The following is a 19302-nucleotide window of genomic DNA, read 5'->3' as shown; positions in this document are numbered from 1 at the left end:
TAAATAAACTGAGCAAACATCACTGAGTGCCTTTATTTTGTGTCAGATGCTTACCTGTCATATCTGAACTCCACCTCTACATTTCTAAGTTGCATAACACTGAAGTCATGTCCTCATTATATTGCTCCACACTAATACAACCTGAACTTTTACAGCTCATATAAACTCCACGCACAGTCAGCGCCACTGTTTGTATTTCCCTATGGTTTCCTTGTTGTGTTTCATGGATGCGTGTTGCAGTGTGGGGGTTTCTTTACGCAGCTCTGTCTGCACCCCGGGGCTTCAGTAACGTTCATGTCCCAGCAAGTCTCAAACATTTCCAACCCTACACTGCTGCACAATACCCCGAGACATATCTCACAGGGAGTGTTAGAAAAACAGGCCAGAGCGTTTAGTGTTCGCACCAGCAGCACCAAGTCTCGTGTTACTCACATTCCAGTCTCCTCACCTTTAATTGTCGGCCTACAGCGAGACTCGGGAGTGGCTTTTGGTGACCTCAGGGTGCGCCCTGAGCCGCTTACACACACACACACACACACACACACACACACACACACACACACACACACACACACACACACACACACAGCTGCTGCGCAATGATCGAGGCTGCGCGCATAGGTGGATCTGGAACAATGGGTGTGTAGCGACAGAGGAGCCAAAACAACCAAAGAAGAACCTATACAGGACTCTTTTTTTCTATTTCATCTGACGTAATAAACATGAGTAAGCGAGTCAGACCCGGGTACTACCGCCAAGAAGTGAACAAAACCGCATGGGAGGTACCGGAGCGGTACCGGGACCTGAGGCAGGTGGGGACCGGAGCGTACGGGACGGTCTGGTAAGTGAATCCCGCGACACTGTAGCAGCTGTTAGCACCGATCGCGCTGCTGCTGTGAGTGTGTGTATGTAAAGCTTTTTAACAATAGAAGACACGGAACAGATGGTGTCACAGAGAAAGCCATGTGTGCTAGGCGAACAAAAGAAAAAGTGAGTGCGCTCCGCTGATCACACACACATACACACAAGCTGCGCTTCACTTCCTGATAGGATGGAGACTTCCACACCTTCACCTCTTCACAGCTCTCCTGACACCTTTATTCTCATCTAACATTGTGAAGAGCGCGCGGGTGTTTCAGGTTGACATGGTGCGCTCAGCCAAGTTTACAGACACAGCAACGAAAAGCAGCTTTTCAGGCACCTCTGTGCGTCTCACAGCACGCGGCGCCTTTGTTATCAATGATTAACTCTGTGGGCGGAGACGAAACTGCTCGGAGTGACTCAAAGCAACTTAATAACACATGAACAAGCCTGCCTGAGAACAGAACGCGGAATACAAGCTGGAGATGGAGCCGCCTGCTACAGAACCAAACACTGCAGAGAGAGGAGCAGGGAGTGGGATAGTGTGTGTGGGGGGGAGAGAGGAAGGGAGGTTATGTTCAGTCAAAATATCTAGTTACCTAATATTAGCCACATTCAGCTGACAAGACCAGATATAACATCTTGTTTTATGACATGAGATGGCAGATATCACTTCAAAATGTGCATTCTGTCAAGTACATTTAAGATGTAATGTCTCATTCAGGAAAGAAGCTGATTTGAACTGATTTCAAGCAACTCATGTTTAATTTCTGGCTTGTAATATCTTGAAATAGGAGCTAAGATTTGAAATTGTCGAGTCAGTGCGGCTTATATAAGGTAACATTGGATATTCTGAGTAGAAATGATACAAATGCATCCGGTAAAAGCTTTTCCGTGTTAGTGTTAGAAGGTAGGATTTTCAGTTGCACACTCAGATCACAACAACAACTCAAACTAAGCATGTTTTCATCTTATTTCTAATAAATAATCTCTTAATAGATTTAATAAAACCCACTTACCTGAGCAGTCCAGACTAAAGTCTTATTTTGAGATCGTACAAGCCAAATTTAGGAGCTGATTTGCTTTTAATGTGTAAAGAATAATCTGCAAATGGTAAAGGAAAATTTACTTGTCAAGTTTCTTGAATATGAACAAGTCACCAACTTCTTTTGGTCATTACAAGCAATTTTGGTCATTACAAGCAATTCAGGCCTTACTTCTGTTTTAATAACTTTGAATCAGATATTATAGCTGGACATGTCAGGTGAATGTGGCTTCTATTAAGTCTGACAGAACAGTTTTTTCTAGAAATTAGACATAAACACTCTGCTTAGTTTAGCAGTGTAGAGAAATAGCATTCCTTCCCTAACTGTAAAAACTAAAATCCAAACGAGTGTATTTGTCTAATTTCTTGTTAAAAGATCCTGTTACAGTGAATCGAAGTCACATTCACCTGACAAGTCATGATTTAACATCTCATTACAAGATATTAAAACAGAAATAAGGCCTGGTTTGCCTGTAACAGCTAAAATGAGCTGCCAGGTAGTAAAACTTGTTAATTTTCTTCAAAATAAAACGTAAGCTCTTATCCCGACAAACTAAAAAGGTACTTTTTAGTAATTAACATTTTACTCTCTTAGCTTTTTTCACTTGATAAGATTTGGTTTTTGCAATGTGTATGTTGAAATATTCTTCAGTTTCTCACTCAGAGAAGAGAGATAGCATCATTTCCCTGATCTCAGATACACTCCCAGATTAGATTATAATCCGGTGTATTATTTCCTCCTCTGGTCATTTAGCAGATCAGCTGATGTTCTTTGTCAGACATGTATTTGTCTCACATCCTCCCTCATGTTTGTTTTCTGTCCTCAGTTCGGCTGTGGACGTCAGATCAGGAAGCAAAGTGGCCATCAAGAAGCTGTACAGACCTTTTCAGTCCGAGCTGTTTGCCAAGCGAGCCTTCAGAGAGCTGAAGCTGCTCAAACACATGAAACATGAAAATGTGAGACACTGCGTATACTCTGACCACTTATTTGTTTTTATTTCATTTTATTAGCACTTATGCATTTGGCTTGTTGTCATTTTTACTCTCCTTGCTCTCTCCTTCAAATGCCATACTCTTATTCTAGACACAATCTGCTCCAGATCTCAGAACAGACAGATATCCCCTCGCCCTTTAAAACACATATTAAACACATATTGAGTGACCTTTTCTCATGTCATGTTATGTCACTAATAAAGGGTTAAAAATCTCTCTGTTTCAGGTGATCGGCCTGTTAGACGTGTTTACTGCTGACCTCTCTGTGGATATGTTGAACGACTTGTAAGTGCACTTCATCATATTTTTGCTCTTGCAGCAGGAAGTGTAGTCTTTCTTCTCCTATGCACTAATCTCAACAGATTCTGCATAAAAATGTGGAACCTAGACTCAGGGGTCTTGATTTCCAGCATGGAAAGTGTTCTTGTTTTGTGTTTGTAACCTGTCCAAGTCTGAGATATCAGCAGGCATTGGTGTCTGCAGGAAAAACTCTGTATGTAGAGAGCAAAAACAGGAGGAACACAATCCAGCATATTGACATCCCGGCTCCCGGATGGTTGGTAATTTGAGGAGGATTTATTTCTCTCTTTAAACAGATATCTGCATGAAAAGCAGCGAACAAGCTGTTCTAGATCAAACACTTACACTGAGACACAAACCTGCTTGATGCTGCTTCACTGAAGACAATCAGTGTTTAGATTTCCTGACCTCCTGGACTGTATCAGACATTATGGATCTCACCTCCATTCAACAAACATTTGAAATGGTGTTTTCTTCTCCTCTTGAGGATAGACCTGACAAAGCTTGACTCTTGACTAACCTGTATCATGATGATGTTATTTCAGCAAACTTGAGACCCGTTAATTACAAGAAAATCACACAAATATCAGTTTCAGCCAGAGTGAAGCCTTTGTGGAACTTACTGTTTACAGTGAAACTGTGACTCACAACAAACAGATGAACAGTTGCTCCTCTTGGAGGTGTAATTTAATTACTAACTCATGTTGCTGAATGGATTGTAAACAATGCAGCACACGGAAAATGAACTCTTCTCTAGAGGTTGTTTATCAGGATATATAAAGAAGTTGTTTATATTGTTTATTGTCTTACCTGCAGCTATCTGGTGATGCCGTTCATGGGGACAGATCTGGGGAAGCTGATGAAGCTACAGCGGCTGTCAGAGGAAAAAATTCAGTATTTGGTTTATCAGACGCTCAAAGGGCTGAAGGTAGAGAAATCTACTGTCATCACAGAGTGTGGACATTTCATTTCTTTGCTGCTAACGTTGAATCATTCGTTGATTTTATTCTTTCTCTTTTTTACAGTATATTCATTCTGCTGGGATAATTCACAGGGTAAGTTGACTTTCCATCATGTATTAGTAAGAAGAACAAGACTGATTAATTGTTATCCTGTTTAAAAGGAAGTTGTTGCTACCTAAATGTTTTGTTATAACTTCATTTTATTTTTCCTGTTGCTGCATAACATTTAATTTTTTCATGTCGACTCTGCAGGACCTGAAACCAGGAAACCTCGCTGTCAACCAAGACTGTGAGCTCAAGGTACAGATCTACGGTCACTGATGACCCAAACAAACACGACCTGTCATGCTTTACCATTACATCATGTTTCATTCATGGATTTAAAATATAAAAAGACACACTTCTACGTTAGAATCACTCATGTATTAACTGGACTCTCTCTGCCAGCTCTGTCTCTTCCTCAGGTCCCTGCAGTCTTATTAGCAGAGCCGTTAACTGGCTGTGAGCAGATGTGAATTAGCTGCGTCTGACTCTGTTTCATCTCATGTTCCGTCAGATCTTGGACTTCGGTCTGGCTCGGCAGGCGGACAGCGAGATGACGGGCTACGTGGTGACTCGCTGGTACAGAGCCCCGGAGGTCATCCTGAGCTGGATGCGCTACACTCAGACCGGTAATGAAGCACTCATTAAAGGAGAAACCCGCTCTTATGTTGTCATCTTTCATCTCTGTGTCACGTTGGGTGCTCCCCATTAGCACTGGGCTCTGGTTTCTTTCTGTGATGTGGCATGAATTAGATGTTTAATGTACTCACTTGCCCCCAGACTCAGGGTTTCAGCTTCAGCTTGTGATTACAACATTTCTCAGGATGACCTTTACAACCCACAGCTTTTCTCCTCTTGTTAGACTTCTTTCTCTGCTTCATTCAGCCAGCAGCCGATAGAGTTTATCTCCTTTAATTGAGGATTTCTGGGGTGTGATTGTGAAAAGAAGCTTGAGACCGCAGCTGAAAGGAATCCACTGAACCTCTATGACAGAAACACTCAATTAAAGAGGCCCAGAGACGTGTTTTTAAACATTATCAAGCTTTGCTTTTGTGACAGAGTGCTCATATGTGGTGTTAAAAAAATATTTTTTCATCGATGAAGATGTAATACTTTAATTTATCCACTAGGTGATGATCTCATAACATCTGTCTTTACAAAGCAGGTGCTCTGACAGCAAATACATCCATCTTCAGCCACTCATCACATGCTCATAACATCTTGTAATTGTGAATTTAAAATGAATGAGATGTTGTTTATGTTCTGCTTCTTCCTCAGTGGATATCTGGTCTGTGGGCTGCATCATGGCAGAGATGCTGCAGGGGAAACCTCTCTTTAAAGGCAGCGACCGTATCCTTTATCATGACAAACACAAGAGACACACAGTGTTTTTAAGCTGAATGGTGTTAAAGTTTATTACCACAGATATAAAAGCCAATAAAATCTAAGAGTAGTGGCTGTGTTAATCAGTGTTATCAGGGCTTCAGCAGCTGGAGGGTTGGATGATGTTTGGAGAGTGTTTTATAGTCTCGGACACATTAATTATGATGATAACCTTTGTTTATAGAGCACAGGAGAAGCAACGGTAAGAAGGGAGGTCATTAAATCACAAGTTAAAGCAAGATTAAGACACAGAATTTATTTAAATTATCCCTTATACACTTAAATGTGTAATGTAAAATATTTTAAAAAATGAAGTAGAATCAGGAAAGCCTCTATGTGCAAGAAATACAGCCAAATTCAACCAAACAAAAACTATGGAGCCTGTTATATGGAGAACACAAGAGAGAGCACTGAAACAGACAGGTGTTAAACCTGGGAGACCGGCCAGGTGCTCTGGCTCTCTAGGTGGAGTCACCACAGAGAGCTTTAAACAATAGGCCTGATCTCAGTGTCCACACTCAAACACTCACTGACTTTGAGGTGCATTCCCACTAAGTCCATGAGGGCTCAGGGCTGTCCCACTGTCCAATCTTCAAGTGTGGGAGAGATCTCTCTCAGACTTTTTGAGCCCTTTATTCCCCCTTTCCAAAAGTGGACATTTTTGCAAACTTGTCGTAAGGGAATTACCCATAGTTCATAGCATTGTGACGTTAAACACGGGATTCCCAGGGGAAGCTCACGAGCATGGAAGGGTAAACGAACGCAATAACATGAAATAAAAGAGAGACGATACATCAGAGCATGAAAGGTGCAACCAATGTTGGCGTTACAAAAATTTGCCTTTAAGTGTAAATGTAGAAAACATCCTTAATCAGCCTACATCTATTTATCTTCACACATATGTGTATACATTTTAATTTATTTATTTATAGTTATATATTTTAGATTTTGTGGTAGAGCAGTCTGTACGGCAAGAGCCTGGATCAAATGGCAATCAGTCTCTATCCGTTAAGCGCCTTGAATTTCAGGAAAGTAAAAATTGTGCAATAAAAGTTTCTAATGCCACCTTACTCTCCCCTCTCACACACCTTCATAGATTGAACTCTGACTGAAGATGGAACTCTATTTAACCATGGTTAGGTGTCTAGTTTACATAAATAACTTTATGACAGACTCATCACATTTTTGCAAGTTTCTGTATATAAAAAAAGAAAAACACTCGTACTGTCTTCAGGACCATAAAATGCTTAAATGAAACCTGATCATAATGAAAACTGTGTGATGAAACTATTCCTTTTTATCTTGTGGTTACATCTTCAGATGTGATCATGTGAAACTTTCATGTGGGCCGTGTATCGACTTCCATCAGGAACAGTAAACAACATGATGTTTGGTCAGTGAGTCAGCATCGCTTCAGACTGTCTGTTTGAGGGTCTAACAGCCCACTCCCACTCCAAACTCAGAGGTTTTGGATGGCACTCAGAATGGTGGACTCTCCACAAGAGCACCCAAACAGAGTGTGTAGGGAGAGGGTGTAAGAGGCAGTTTGAGAGAGGCCAAGCGACATCACTGACCCTCATCCACACAAACCTCACAGACACTCAGAGCTGCTGAAAGAAGGAAAGAGAGTTTTTACACAACTTTTCTCTCTTATGTTATTTATAAGAATGACCTCACATGTGACATGTGAATGTTTTCTCTGTATGACCCTTGACCCCTGCATCTCAGACCTAGACCAGCTGTCAGAGATCATGAAGATCACAGGAACCCCGACTCAGGAATTTATATCAAAACTAGAATCTGAAGACGTGAGTTCAGAGCTGATCTTGCAGATTAACCCTCTGATGTAGTTAAAGCACCTAAATGCTCAGCATTCAGGGATTTAATCACAATTCAAACACAGTTCTGTCAGCGTTATAATGATCTATGAATTTATTCTCTCAGGCCAAAGGCTACGTCCGAAGTCTCCCTAAAGTGGAGAAGAAAGACGTCCAGAAGATGTTATCCATGGCTAATCCACAAGGTAAAACCTGCTCAGCCTCTCAGTCTGATACCTTAACACTTTGATACTCAAGTCCCATTTCATTCTCTGATTTCCCCTCAGCCGTGTCTGTGCTGGAGCACATGTTACTGCTGGATCCAGAGGAGAGGGTGACTGCTGCAGAGGCCCTGAAGCTGCCGTATTTCAAAGAGTTCAGAGAACCAGAGGAGGAGACTGACGCTCAGCTGTACGACCACTCGATAGACAACACAGAGCTACCGCTGAGTCAGTGGAAACGTAAGGATTTATTGATTTTGTTGATTTAATCACAAAAAGCTCATTCACAAAGTAATTTTTTCAGAGTGTACTGGCTGAGACAGGCAGCAACATAGCTCCCTGAGCTTCTGAGCAACACTGAGAAGCTTTACATACAAATACAAGATACAAGATTATAATGTGTCAAAGAGACATCAAATATAAAGAAAAACAGCAAATATATGTCAGATTGACCACACGCATCAGAACATCTTCAGCCTGATGTGTCTGCCTTGAGTTTATTCAAAATCACATTATAATCATAGATGTAGTTTGGACTTTAATTTTGGGGGTTTACAAAAACGGAAGAAGTGTGATGCGTTTAAGAGAGACAGAGTGATGCAATTTCACCCAAACTATGCTCAGAAAATGACAGAAAAACACTGTCAGTGGAAACAGGCCCTAAATCTTTCCACTCGCAGTTGAGCTGAATGGGGAGGGGACACTTTTAATAGAGTACTGTGAAGTCGATTCATTGCAGATGTGATACAAAGACCAGCAGTCATAACAAAGCTTCTTCCTAGGAGTGAGCCAGCGAGAGCAGCTTGTCCAGATTCAATGCAAAATAAAACACTGTTTCCAAAAATGTGGACATAGTGTGCTCTATGAGCGCAAGCTGATTTAACTCCCTGATTTTATAATAATTCCTACTTTAAAGTAAAACTAACAGAATTGATGTAGAGATCTGGAGTGAAGCCTGTGTCAAGGTTCAGGCAGGCAACTGGAGCTGCACTAATTTCACACCTGACACCTGACAAACTTATCCTCGCAATTTGGCTGACTATGAAAACTAGAAAGATCAAGGGGGTCATTTTGACTGTTTTCACACTTATATGTTTTATAACTTTGTGAAATTAAAGATCACAGTGCTGCAGGCTACTGACTTTTCCTAAAGTTGTGTGTTTGCGTATTTAAAATGTAATTTATACAAATTGCACAAAAGGCAATGATTATATGATTACTTTAATATTTTTTTATTTATATTTATTTTACTCTTCGGCCACAGGCAGTTATAATGACTGCCATGATTAGATTGATACATTTTCACACTTGTTATATGCCGCTTGGTTTCTGGCAACTATCTCAGCAGTGTATAAAGCAGTTTGAACAGTTTTGGATTAAAACTGAGAACATTTGACGACTCTATTTTACCAATTATGGCAGAAATAAGCTCAATGAGAGAGATGACTGCTGAGGAAGCCTGACAGTTGTTCCAGGAATGGGAAAGCGCAGACTGGCTATCTATATGAATAAGAAGCTGATGGATGTGACTTGCCAAGGAAAATTTCATAATTTTCATAAATATATACTATAATATCCTTAAACATTAAACACATCATTCTATCACTCTATATTGGGTATTTATCGGAATCTGGCAGTCAAAATGACCTCTCGTGACCTTGCTAGTAGAAATGGATTTCTGGCCCTTCTAGTGTTAAAGCGGATTTACGTTCTTTCCCTCTGCTTTTTTACCAAAGCTGCCCTGCACTGCACTGCATTCATACTGCAGCCCCAGCATCTACCAGCAGGCTTCAGCTGGCTTCAGACATTATCTCATCCCTCCTCCAACTTCTGTGTGTAGTCGAAGCCGAGATGCCAAACACAAGCGATGTTCTGATGCTGCAATAAACATATCATTTTTGGTCACTCGGAGGTTTAACTTTTGTCATGAACACTGGAGAGTCTGAACATGACATCATTAGAAACACTGCAGTCCAGTTACCACCAACTCTCAGCAAACTACCAATTTCACTCTAACTATGTGCAACTGTTAGCGCTGTTGTTTGTGGATTTTTATGTTTTTTGTGATAAGGTTAATTTGGATGGAAAAAGGACACAGAGCTGCTCTTTGTTCTGGAGAACAGTTTAGGAATCATTTAACCCTTTGTTTGTGTTCTCTGAGCGAGGTGTCTTTGTGTCTCATTAGCACAGATTTAGCAGGTGAAAAGTCATGCAATCCTTCTGTGAATCCGGCCCACAGTGTTCAGAGCATAAACCCTCCTGTAAAGATATCACTATAATCCAGCAGAGATATAAAAGGGACAGCAACCAGTCTCTTTTTGGCCTCAAAGAGGAAGGATTTTATTGAAAAATCAAAACACAGTTTCAGTTTTAACCTTTTACCAACTGCTGAGATTCATCGATTGAAATACCAAGATATCTTTGGGATTCAGGGAAGGAGCAGCCACACATAGAAAGATCAGTAAAGGATGGAGGATGTGATGTCAGGAGGATGGAGGTCGGAGGGGAAAGACAATATGAGCTGTTGTGTTTTATTGATCCGTGTCTCACTCTTCCTCTCTCTTCAGGTCACACTTTCACAGAGATCTTGACCTTCAAACCCGTTGTGCCAGAATCAAAGGAAACCTCACTGTGAGACACGCAGAGATGACTGTGCTGCACGGAGAACCAGAACAAACACACGTCTTTTTATATCGATGCCAACTGGGCCAAAACTCTTTAATCACAAGTGTTAATGAAAGCAAACAGATCCGTCTCACGACTCAGTGAAAGGTGCAAACTGCTGGATTAATCTTCACGCACCACGTTGGTCTGGTAGCTTTCTTTGCTGCCTGTAGGTAAGGTAATCATACTCTTTTATTACTGTAATAAGCATTCAAATTCAGGTCCTCATCAGTTATAACGGTACAAATACTCTTCGTCCCTGCCCACTGACAGAAAGCACACCTTCAGAAACAGTTGTGGACAAAGTAAAGTCCAGTTTTTGGTCAGATCCCGTTGAACTCTCTAAGTTTGATTTGAGTCAGATTTAGCAGTGAAAAAATTCTGATTTAAAGGTAACAGATCCAGGAGCGTGCATCATGGTGCAAACCTGACGCAGTGTAAAATATTGAGAGTTAATTTGATCTTTTGCGCTGTATTGTTTTTGTAAAGTAGCTGTATGTAATAAGACTGTTTGTCCTTGGAAGACATGTGATTGGATTTACTGAGACGTCCTTCAGCGTTGTGCATGTGTGTGCGTGTGTATGCATCTGAGAGTTTGGTGTGTGTATGCATCTGAGTGCATGTGTGTGTGTAGTCTACATGTCTGCTCTGACCTCGTCATTCCTCTCAGTGGCCTTAAGATAACGACAAAACACAAACACTGCAGAGCCGCTGACTGCACACAGGATAAAGATTTTTTACTTGCTCACATTTTAATTTTATACAGAAATAGAAAATCACAGTTACTTTTTCAAGCTTTGTTTTTTTAAACACTAAGTCGCACACTTCTGTCTCTGTTGTGAATGGATTTTTGATTACCACTCGTGTTTTGGTCATTAAAGATTGTCTTTGAAAAATGCTCCTTTGTTTATTTATTTACTCCTAACCTACTACTACGCTACATTTTGGCTGACCACATTTAGTATTCTCAATTAAAGCTTTACTGCTTTGTTGCTATATTTACTTGAGTATTTATTTTACTATAAAAACTTTTCAAAAGCTAGAAGATTGAACAGGAAAATGTGACCAAACAAGCAAAAACCCCGATCAAATTTTAGACTTTTACACTTTTTAAACTTTAGACCAGGGGTGTTATTTGATAAAGATTTGAAAAAGAGGCAGAGACATCCTGACTTTTACCAGAAAACACAACAACATTTCACAAAACACAAAATTTAACAAAACACAACAACATAATGACTATCCTAATCACCACAGGGCTTCTTCTGGAAGTATTTTCAGTCCACCATTTGCTTATTGTACTTCAAAAGCACAGTTCAAACTCCAGTGTGAGGAAAGTGTTTCATTTCCATCTCCCATGGACAGTCCCACCAGGATTCAAACCCAGGACCCTTGCATTGAAAGGCAGCAGCCCTGTCCACCACACCACAGGGCAACTTTGCAGCACTTGCCTCTTTAGGTCATTTCATTTCACAATTTCTTGTAGTAGTTTAAAAGCACAGCTCATGGACATGAGCAGGTTTCATTTCCATCTCACATTGGAAGCCCAAAGTGGGGTTTGAACCCCAAACCATCTGATTGAAAGGAAGCAGACCTATCCTCAACACCACAGGGCTACTTGGATGAACTTACTTTTGTAGATCTCTTGATTCCACCATTTGGATATTGTACTTCAAAGGAGCATTTCTTATTACCGTGTGAGGAAAGTGTTTTAATTCCATCTCCCATGGGCAGTTCATGTAGAGAATTTGAACCCAGGATCCTTGCATGGAAAATCAGTGGCCATATCCACAACACCACAGAGCTGCCTGTCAAGGATTTCCTATTTAAGTCTTTTCATTCCACCAGTTTGTTGTAGTTGTTTAAAAGCACAGCTCTCAAATGTTGTTGTGTTTTCTCAAATGTTGTTGTGTTTTGCCACCATACTTTTTCCTACATTTGCCATGTTGCATCCATAGACCGTGAAATACTGAGGAGGACTCTGGTCTAAGAGACGTCCTCAGGTTGGCATGTTGTGATGTGCCTTTACATCACAGGGAACAATAGCTTCATGCATACTGGACCTGTTTGAAACAGAGCAACCCTGAAAAGTGCAAACCAGAAATCACTGGATGTCAGAGATTGATCAATGTTATCCCAGAATAACTGCACACCCTATTGACACTCATTGCATATTTATTAATGTGTAACAATGTTATCCTTTAAAATAATAAACCCTGTATCTGACAGAATAAACTCTCTGAAGCTGTCTCCTCCCTCTGAATGATTTCAGAGCACACTGGTGCAGCGTTTATCTAATAATAAATCTAAAAGTCAACATCATAAAGTTCATTTCATTACATTCATTAAATTCACAAGTCAAGACACTGTGAGAATTGCTATACATTGTTAATATGGAATTCAAACTGTTTGTGAATGTAGAATAATTAAACTTTGAACATGCCAGAGTAACCTCTGGAACTGCAGGGAAATGTAGTCTGCACACAAGAGTAGAAGGGGGACAATATGGCTTAAAATTTGTTAGAGACTCTGTTAGGGTATAATTACTTTTCTACTTTTTGCTTTACTTGGTTAAAAAAAGACAGACTAAATCCAGTGAGCATGAGAAAGAAGGGGGGATGATTAAAACCTTAAAATTGAAATGAATGGTCTTGCCAACAGATTCACAAAGTCTGTTAAAGTCGTAATGTTTCTTTGCTGTAATGCTGACTGAGGAGCTCTAAATGATGCAATGGAAGGGCAGGGGTTGATCTTTGTGCCGCTTACTTCTGAAAATGTTTTAAGAATACTTCTAAAAACCAATTAGTGATGGGAAACAAAAAAGCCTGTGTGCATTACTTATAGGAGTTTGGATAAATATCACACAAATCTCAAGCCAGTATTCCACGAATGGCTCTACTCGGTCGCTCATATTTGATTTGAATGTTTAAACATGTTTGTAAGATTGTGACAGAGTTCCTCTTTGGCAGGCAATATTGCATTCTTCACATTGACATCAAAATATAGTAGTTCTCAGATGAGGCTGTTCAGTCATCTGTTGTTCCTCAAACTAACACTAGATGGCAGTATATAAACAAGCCATGACCAGTGTGCAGAGATGATAATCGGGTTGTTCCACCACTTTGGTAAATTTTGGATAGACTTACATGAAATGTGCTCCAGACATTCAGAGGCCTCAGAGGAAGAGTTATTTTGACTTTAGTGAACCCCTGACTTCTCATTTTGAAACAGCAGCTGATAAAAGTTTTTAATTGGCCTGTTTGGTTTGATATTTTCAAATCTGACTGGATGGATTTGTACATTTGGCACAGACATTTAGGGGTTCTGTCCAATGGATCCAAACCTTGAGTGCCCCCAGACTTCTCCCAATCATGTTTACCCAACTTTAATTTTCAGTGGAAGGAAAATGACATCAGCCTCAGAACATGATGATGACTAAGAACATGATCAACACTGCATCCAAAACCTCAGCATGTCAGCCTTCTCATTTTTAGCCCTCTGACATTAAGAACCACCGTCTGATCGTTCTTTTAGTAAAGAAGCCTCTCGAAGCAGCTGTTGCAGAGACTTATTGTGTCAACTCTTGCATCCTTATTTTTGCACGTTTTGTGATTGATGACTTAAAGTGACAGTGGTCAAACATTCCTGCAGATACCATGTTTGCTCTCAGATTCTGCTCATTCCTGCACTCGCCCTCTCTGTTGGTGGCTGTTGAATTTAACGGACTGACTCCAGTGACCTCTAGATCCTTGACTCCTGAGGGCAACTCTCCCGAGGACGAGCTTCCTTCCTGGACCTGAGCTCCTCCAAAGAAAACCCTGCATGGGTGCATGTTGTGTCCTCAAGCAGCCGACAGTTCATGAAGGAGTCAGAGAGTTCTGTTCCCGCAGCAGACAGGAAAGCAGACGGGAGAGCACATTTTTTACCCCACAAACCCCTTCTCTTCTCTCCTCTCCTTTCCTTTCACACACATGGAAGGACTCCATGCTCTCTCTCTCTCTCTCTCTCTCTCTCTCTCTCTCTCTCTCTCTCTCTCTCTCTCTCTCTCTCTCTCTCTCTCTCTCTCTCTCTCTGTCTTGCTTGTTGACCCTGCGGTTTATTTTCAGAGCTTGCTGGATTCAAGCAGCATATTTCCTCAGACACACACACACAGAGTTCACGTGTGTGCACCCGTTTGCACAGATACTCCTGGCATGCATAGTTGAACACATTCACACACTCACACTGACTGACTGACACAGCACTCCAAAAAAAAATCTAAAATCTAATAGTGTTTTTGTCTAATCTTGAGTAAAAATATCTAATTTGACTAAATACAAGGAACATTCAGCTGACAAGTACGGATGCAACATTACATACGTCATATCAAATCACTGCACATTCCCCCTCTGCTTGTTGACACTGTGGTGAAACATTAGTGTGGTCTCAGGCTGGTCTTGAGAGTGGGGAAATAATGACAGTTAGAGGGCACAGGTGTGAGAGCAGCCTGAGGAGCCACTGGACCTCAACCATCTCTGAGAGGGAAACATGGAGCAACATCCTTTCCTGAAATCCAGACAACGGCAAGACAACTGGTGAGAGCATCTCTAAGCTGCTGATCTCTACAAAGTCACTTAAACAAGATAAGATAAGATAAGATATATTTTATTCGTACCACAACGGGGAAATTTAAGTTTTACAGCAGCAAAGTAGACAGTGCAAAACAGTATATGTTAGATAAGAGTATATAAGAAGTATAAGAGGTAGAGATAACAGCAACAATGTTCAAAACTGAGACATTTGCCTCATTTATGTTTAAAGGTGTTTCAACGTCAAAGCTCTGAGAAGCAACCATGAGAAGCCATGGAAGCATTATAGGCGGTGGATTTGAGGGAGTACTTTTAGAAATTAACTTTAGGTTTTTTTTTATGCCTTTAATGAGAGAGATTGCCAGTGGGAAACTGGGGAGAGGGGAAGAAGAATGACATGTGGCAAAGGGCCTTGGGTTAGACTCAAATCCTGGCCACCCTCTTCAAGCTCCGTAGCATCTTTGATGTGACTTCGAAGCCAACATCTCTAAGCCTCTAAATAAATCATTCTTAAATCAGTAAAATCACCTTTGAATCAGTATTTTGTGTCAACCTGTTTATGTCTTTAGTTGGTAGCCACTGTGCATCAGGGTCTTGCTCACCTTGTCATGATTCTAAACCACATAACCAAACCCTGCGGCGCCGCTTAGGCCTCATGGTTAAGTCGTGCGTCCTCGAGAGGGCAGCCAGACTTTGATTCCAACCTGCAGCTCCTTTACTGCATCACACTCCTCACTCTCTGTCCCAGTTTCCTTCTCTATTCAGTGTCCTATTATTTAGAATAAAAGCAAAAAAGCCCTAAATATAAAGGTTGAATAAAAAACAACACATGCACACTATATACAGTATATCATCCTTTCATATGACAAGAAAAAACTAAGGCTTGACTGGCTTTAAATGAGTAAAAATATCTGATACAATTTCTCCTTTCAAAAAGCTGAACCAGAAACTTATCTTTGGCTTGTTATATCTTGAAATAAAATTCATACCATACCAAATTCTCTTGGTGAAGATCTGAGTGTTTGCAGTGTGAGTCAGGAGAGAGGATGCGAGGAATGGCAGCGATGCCTAACACTGATCCGACCCGGGTCACTCCCTCGCCTGTCTTAAGGTGGAATTCCAGTAATAGCTGTACTTATGTAGAGTGTCTGTGGGAGGCACATTACAGCAGGGTCTCTGCTCAGATTCATCATCCTGACTGTCCTCTGAGTTAATTTTAGCCTCTGTTTACAACAGATTGAACTCTTTAACAGCTCTGAGCCTGAAACTCTTCAGTTTGTCTCATCTGTCTCACAGTGAGAGCTCTGATGTTCAACGAATAAGAGCAAACACTGTCACTGTACGCGCCAGATCAGCTCTTTATTCCCATCAGTGTTAATAGAGATAAATCAGATCCTCACAGCGTCCTCGGTGACAGTGTTTATTCTCCTCATAATTTGCGCTGTCATGTCCTTGCTGGAGATCAAATAAACAGAATCAAGGACTCAGAGGAGATAAAATGAGTTTAACCAGGAGGGGAAGAGAAAATATGACAACTCTCTGAATGTCCTTGTCTGTTTGCCGCCTGTGCACAGATTTCCATTTTTACATTGTAGTGTTTTACTGTCCCTGATGTTCAGCATGTGACTGTTTGCTTGGTTCCAGATGTCAGATTGGATTTGTGCTGCTGTTGCTGCTGCTCTTTGGCTGCTTCAGAGAGGTCTGTGTTTCCTCATACATGACTGTGTGTTTCAGGAAGACAGATACTCTGGATGAGAGCAGAAACATTTTAGACAGAGTGAGAAACAGCTGTTTAATTCTGCACCAAATTTTACTTATGCCCTATTTTAAGGTTTTCTTCAGGGCCGTGTCTGGACTTTGTTGATGGGATGGCCTGACTGACTTGTGCAGAGAGCATGTATGTACCCTTCCTGTCTTCATGAATCATATCTACTTTAACTGACACTATTAAAGCTCCTCTCAGGAACTTTCAGTTTCTGTTGCTTTTGGCACCCCCTGTGGACAAAGCTGTAAGTCTTATCTTTTTGCTGATTTAGTTCTGCACATGTGTGAGGAGTGTTTTCTGACAAAAGGAACATTACTTACATTTTTTTTGCAGTGGAAAATGTAAATAAAGGCTGTTTGGCAACCTCCTCGTCTGACACCTACACAGAGACAGCAGCTACAGGCATTCAAAATATTAAGATAAAGATGATCTGTCTTAATGCTGATAGTCATGTTTGCTTTTGTGGCTTGTTTAGAAAAATCTGTATTGATTTCAGTCTGGTATTCAAATAAAAACTCTTCATGAAGGTGTCCTTTTCTTATACATACTCAGAGTTGTTATTCACACGCGTCTCTCAAAGCATGACATTTTCCTGTGTCTGATTAAATTGACATAACCAATGAGCACTGACATGATGTGACATGGATGTTAACCTGCCAGGAGGACTGAAGACTGGTGGTGCTAGCTCTGCTAGTGTTAGACACACTCTGCAGACCTATCTGACATTGTTTACCCGCAGACTATGTGTTTAGCGTAAATAAATAATGCTCAATTCTGACTTTTTCTGGGTGATTTCTAACGTTTATACAAGTCGGTAAGTCAGAGTTAAAACTTCCATTTCTGACTGGGAAATGATTTCCTCCAGAACATCTCTATACTTTAAAACATATCTAAGAAGGTGGATGAAGCAGTGCCGCCTTGCCTTTATAGCAATGTGATTCACAGCATAACGGACAAAGAAGAAAAGAGTAAGAAGCAGTTTCATCAAGCACAGGAAGATTGCACCACACATGTACTAGTTGCATGGTATAAAAACCATTCTCCCCTCCTACTCAGTAGCGGTGGAATTCTACCTCCTGCAGTCTCACATCAGCTAACTCTGACTTCTCATAAAAACTCAGCTAGCAGTGTCAGGATGGGGTTAATGATTTATCTGTTTTTGTTCATGGTTTTGAAATGTTTCTGTGGCCAACCAGATTTCAAGGGGGTCTCTACATCCCCTGGCCTGGACACCCTCTGGACATGCCTCTGGCTTTGCACACACTGACAGCTGCTGAATGAGTCCAGTTCACATTCTGAATGAGGGGACTTGCTGCTTATCATTTCCCAGGCTTTGCATGTCAAAATGTTTGTTTTTATTAGCCGATGAATACTTGTGTTTATAGCTTTCCAGTGTGAGTATTATTTTGTTTGTGTGCCTGGCTCCCTGTTTGTTTGTGTTTGTTAGGGTGGAAGCATGTGTGTGGAGGTCGAGTTCTCCCAATAAAAAGAGTCACGTGTCTCGAGCACTCTGCAGCTGAGGCTTTTCTGTCTTCATTTGTGTCTCACCCCTCAGACCTTCTCCCCTCAAACCTTCTGCTGTCTTTACACGTGCCTCTGCCTCTATCTCTGCCTGATCTCAGAGATGTATACAGAAGCGCACGTGTCTGTGGGACCTGCCGGCAGGGAGGACTATGGAGGAAATTCCACTGGCTCACATGGAGCCCGGTGTTAATGCTGAGGGGGATTCTCCAAAACTCTGAGCGGGCACCAGAAGCTGTAAGACAGGGAAGTCGGATTTCAGAGTTTCTATGAGAAAAAAGTAAAAATTTGATATAGAAGACAGGCAAGAGGAGATGGGTGGATGAAAGGAAAGGAAAGGAGGATGAAGGGGGAGACAGTAAGGACTCAAGGGAGGGTCTATCTGTGCCAGGATGGGCAGTTAGTTTATATGAGCTCATCGTTCAGCCATTCAGACCTCTGAGGAGACGTATAGAGTCCATGCTTTAGTCTGATCCTGCTCCCAGGACAGCTCTCTGTCCATCTGTGATGTGTTGATGTACGGGGCTGTGGCGTGTAACGTTCAGAGGCACTACAGTGTTGAGGAGCACTTAAACCTCTCTGACCCTGAGGAGTGATGGGAGCCAGCTGTTGAACCACAGTACATTACTTTAGGTTGTTTTTAGGCTGAGGGGTCAAAGAGAGACCGAGCCTGAAGAAGTCACCTTCTTTATTAAAACTGTCTTCATACTTCTGAATGATCATCTCTTTGCTCGAGAAGAACCTGCTTTTAAATGTTTACTGTGTTAGTGCATTCAGGTGCTGCTGGGAGAAACGTAGAGCTTGTAGTTTGATTGGATTCTTTAGAGGGTAATCTTAAATTGAATCACAGTCTGGCAGCCTGTTATACCTTTAAAGTGAAATTATCTTTAATAACAAAGCATGCCCTTTCTTGCAGTCTCAAACGGCATTTTAGTCTTCCAAATTCAAGGATTCAAGGATTCAAGGAGGTTATTGTCAGTCCAGAGCATGAAAGGAAACAGGTTCAGGTACCAAGGTCCTGGTCTAAAGGAAAGCAGTGATGAATTACTAACTGTGTTACAATACTTTAATTATGAAAGCAGCAGCAAAAAAAGAACATTTTCTATCATACCTGAATCATGCTTAAAGGGACTGTTGTGTTTTTCTGAGGTGTTGTTATG

General features: G+C 41.2%; 1 protein-coding gene across 1 annotated transcript; it reads left to right on the top strand.

Moving 5' to 3' along the window:
• The first annotated feature begins 14 nt into the window (after positions 1-14).
• Positions 15-10811, top strand: mapk12a (mitogen-activated protein kinase 12a). Its single transcript, XM_034684869.1, has 12 exons — positions 15-841; positions 2734-2863; positions 3126-3184; positions 4016-4127; positions 4225-4254; positions 4414-4461; positions 4718-4832; positions 5482-5553; positions 7315-7394; positions 7531-7609; positions 7691-7864; positions 10192-10811. The coding sequence occupies exons 1-12, from the start codon at positions 723-725 to the stop codon at positions 10257-10259; spliced, it is 1086 nt and encodes a 361-aa protein (XP_034540760.1). The 5' UTR covers positions 15-722; the 3' UTR covers positions 10260-10811.
• The last annotated feature ends 8491 nt before the right edge of the window (positions 10812-19302 follow it).

The sequence above is a fragment of the Notolabrus celidotus genome, chromosome 6, assembly GCF_009762535.1.
Source record: "Notolabrus celidotus isolate fNotCel1 chromosome 6, fNotCel1.pri, whole genome shotgun sequence".
NCBI lineage: Eukaryota > Metazoa > Chordata > Actinopteri > Labriformes > Labridae > Notolabrus > Notolabrus celidotus.
Note: the sequence above shows the minus strand (reverse complement) of the source record. Positions and strands in the feature narration are given on the sequence as shown.

Coding starts and splice junctions, on each gene's coding strand:
- mapk12a (XM_034684869.1), top strand. CDS start 723: ATGAGTAAGCGAGTCAGACCCGGGTACTACCGCCAAGAAGTGAACAAA. Junction 3,185..4,015: donor GTGGATATGTTGAACGACTT/GTAAGTGCACTT, acceptor TCTTACCTGCAG/CTATCTGGTGATGCCGTTCA. Junction 4,255..4,413: donor CTGCTGGGATAATTCACAGG/GTAAGTTGACTT, acceptor TCGACTCTGCAG/GACCTGAAACCAGGAAACCT.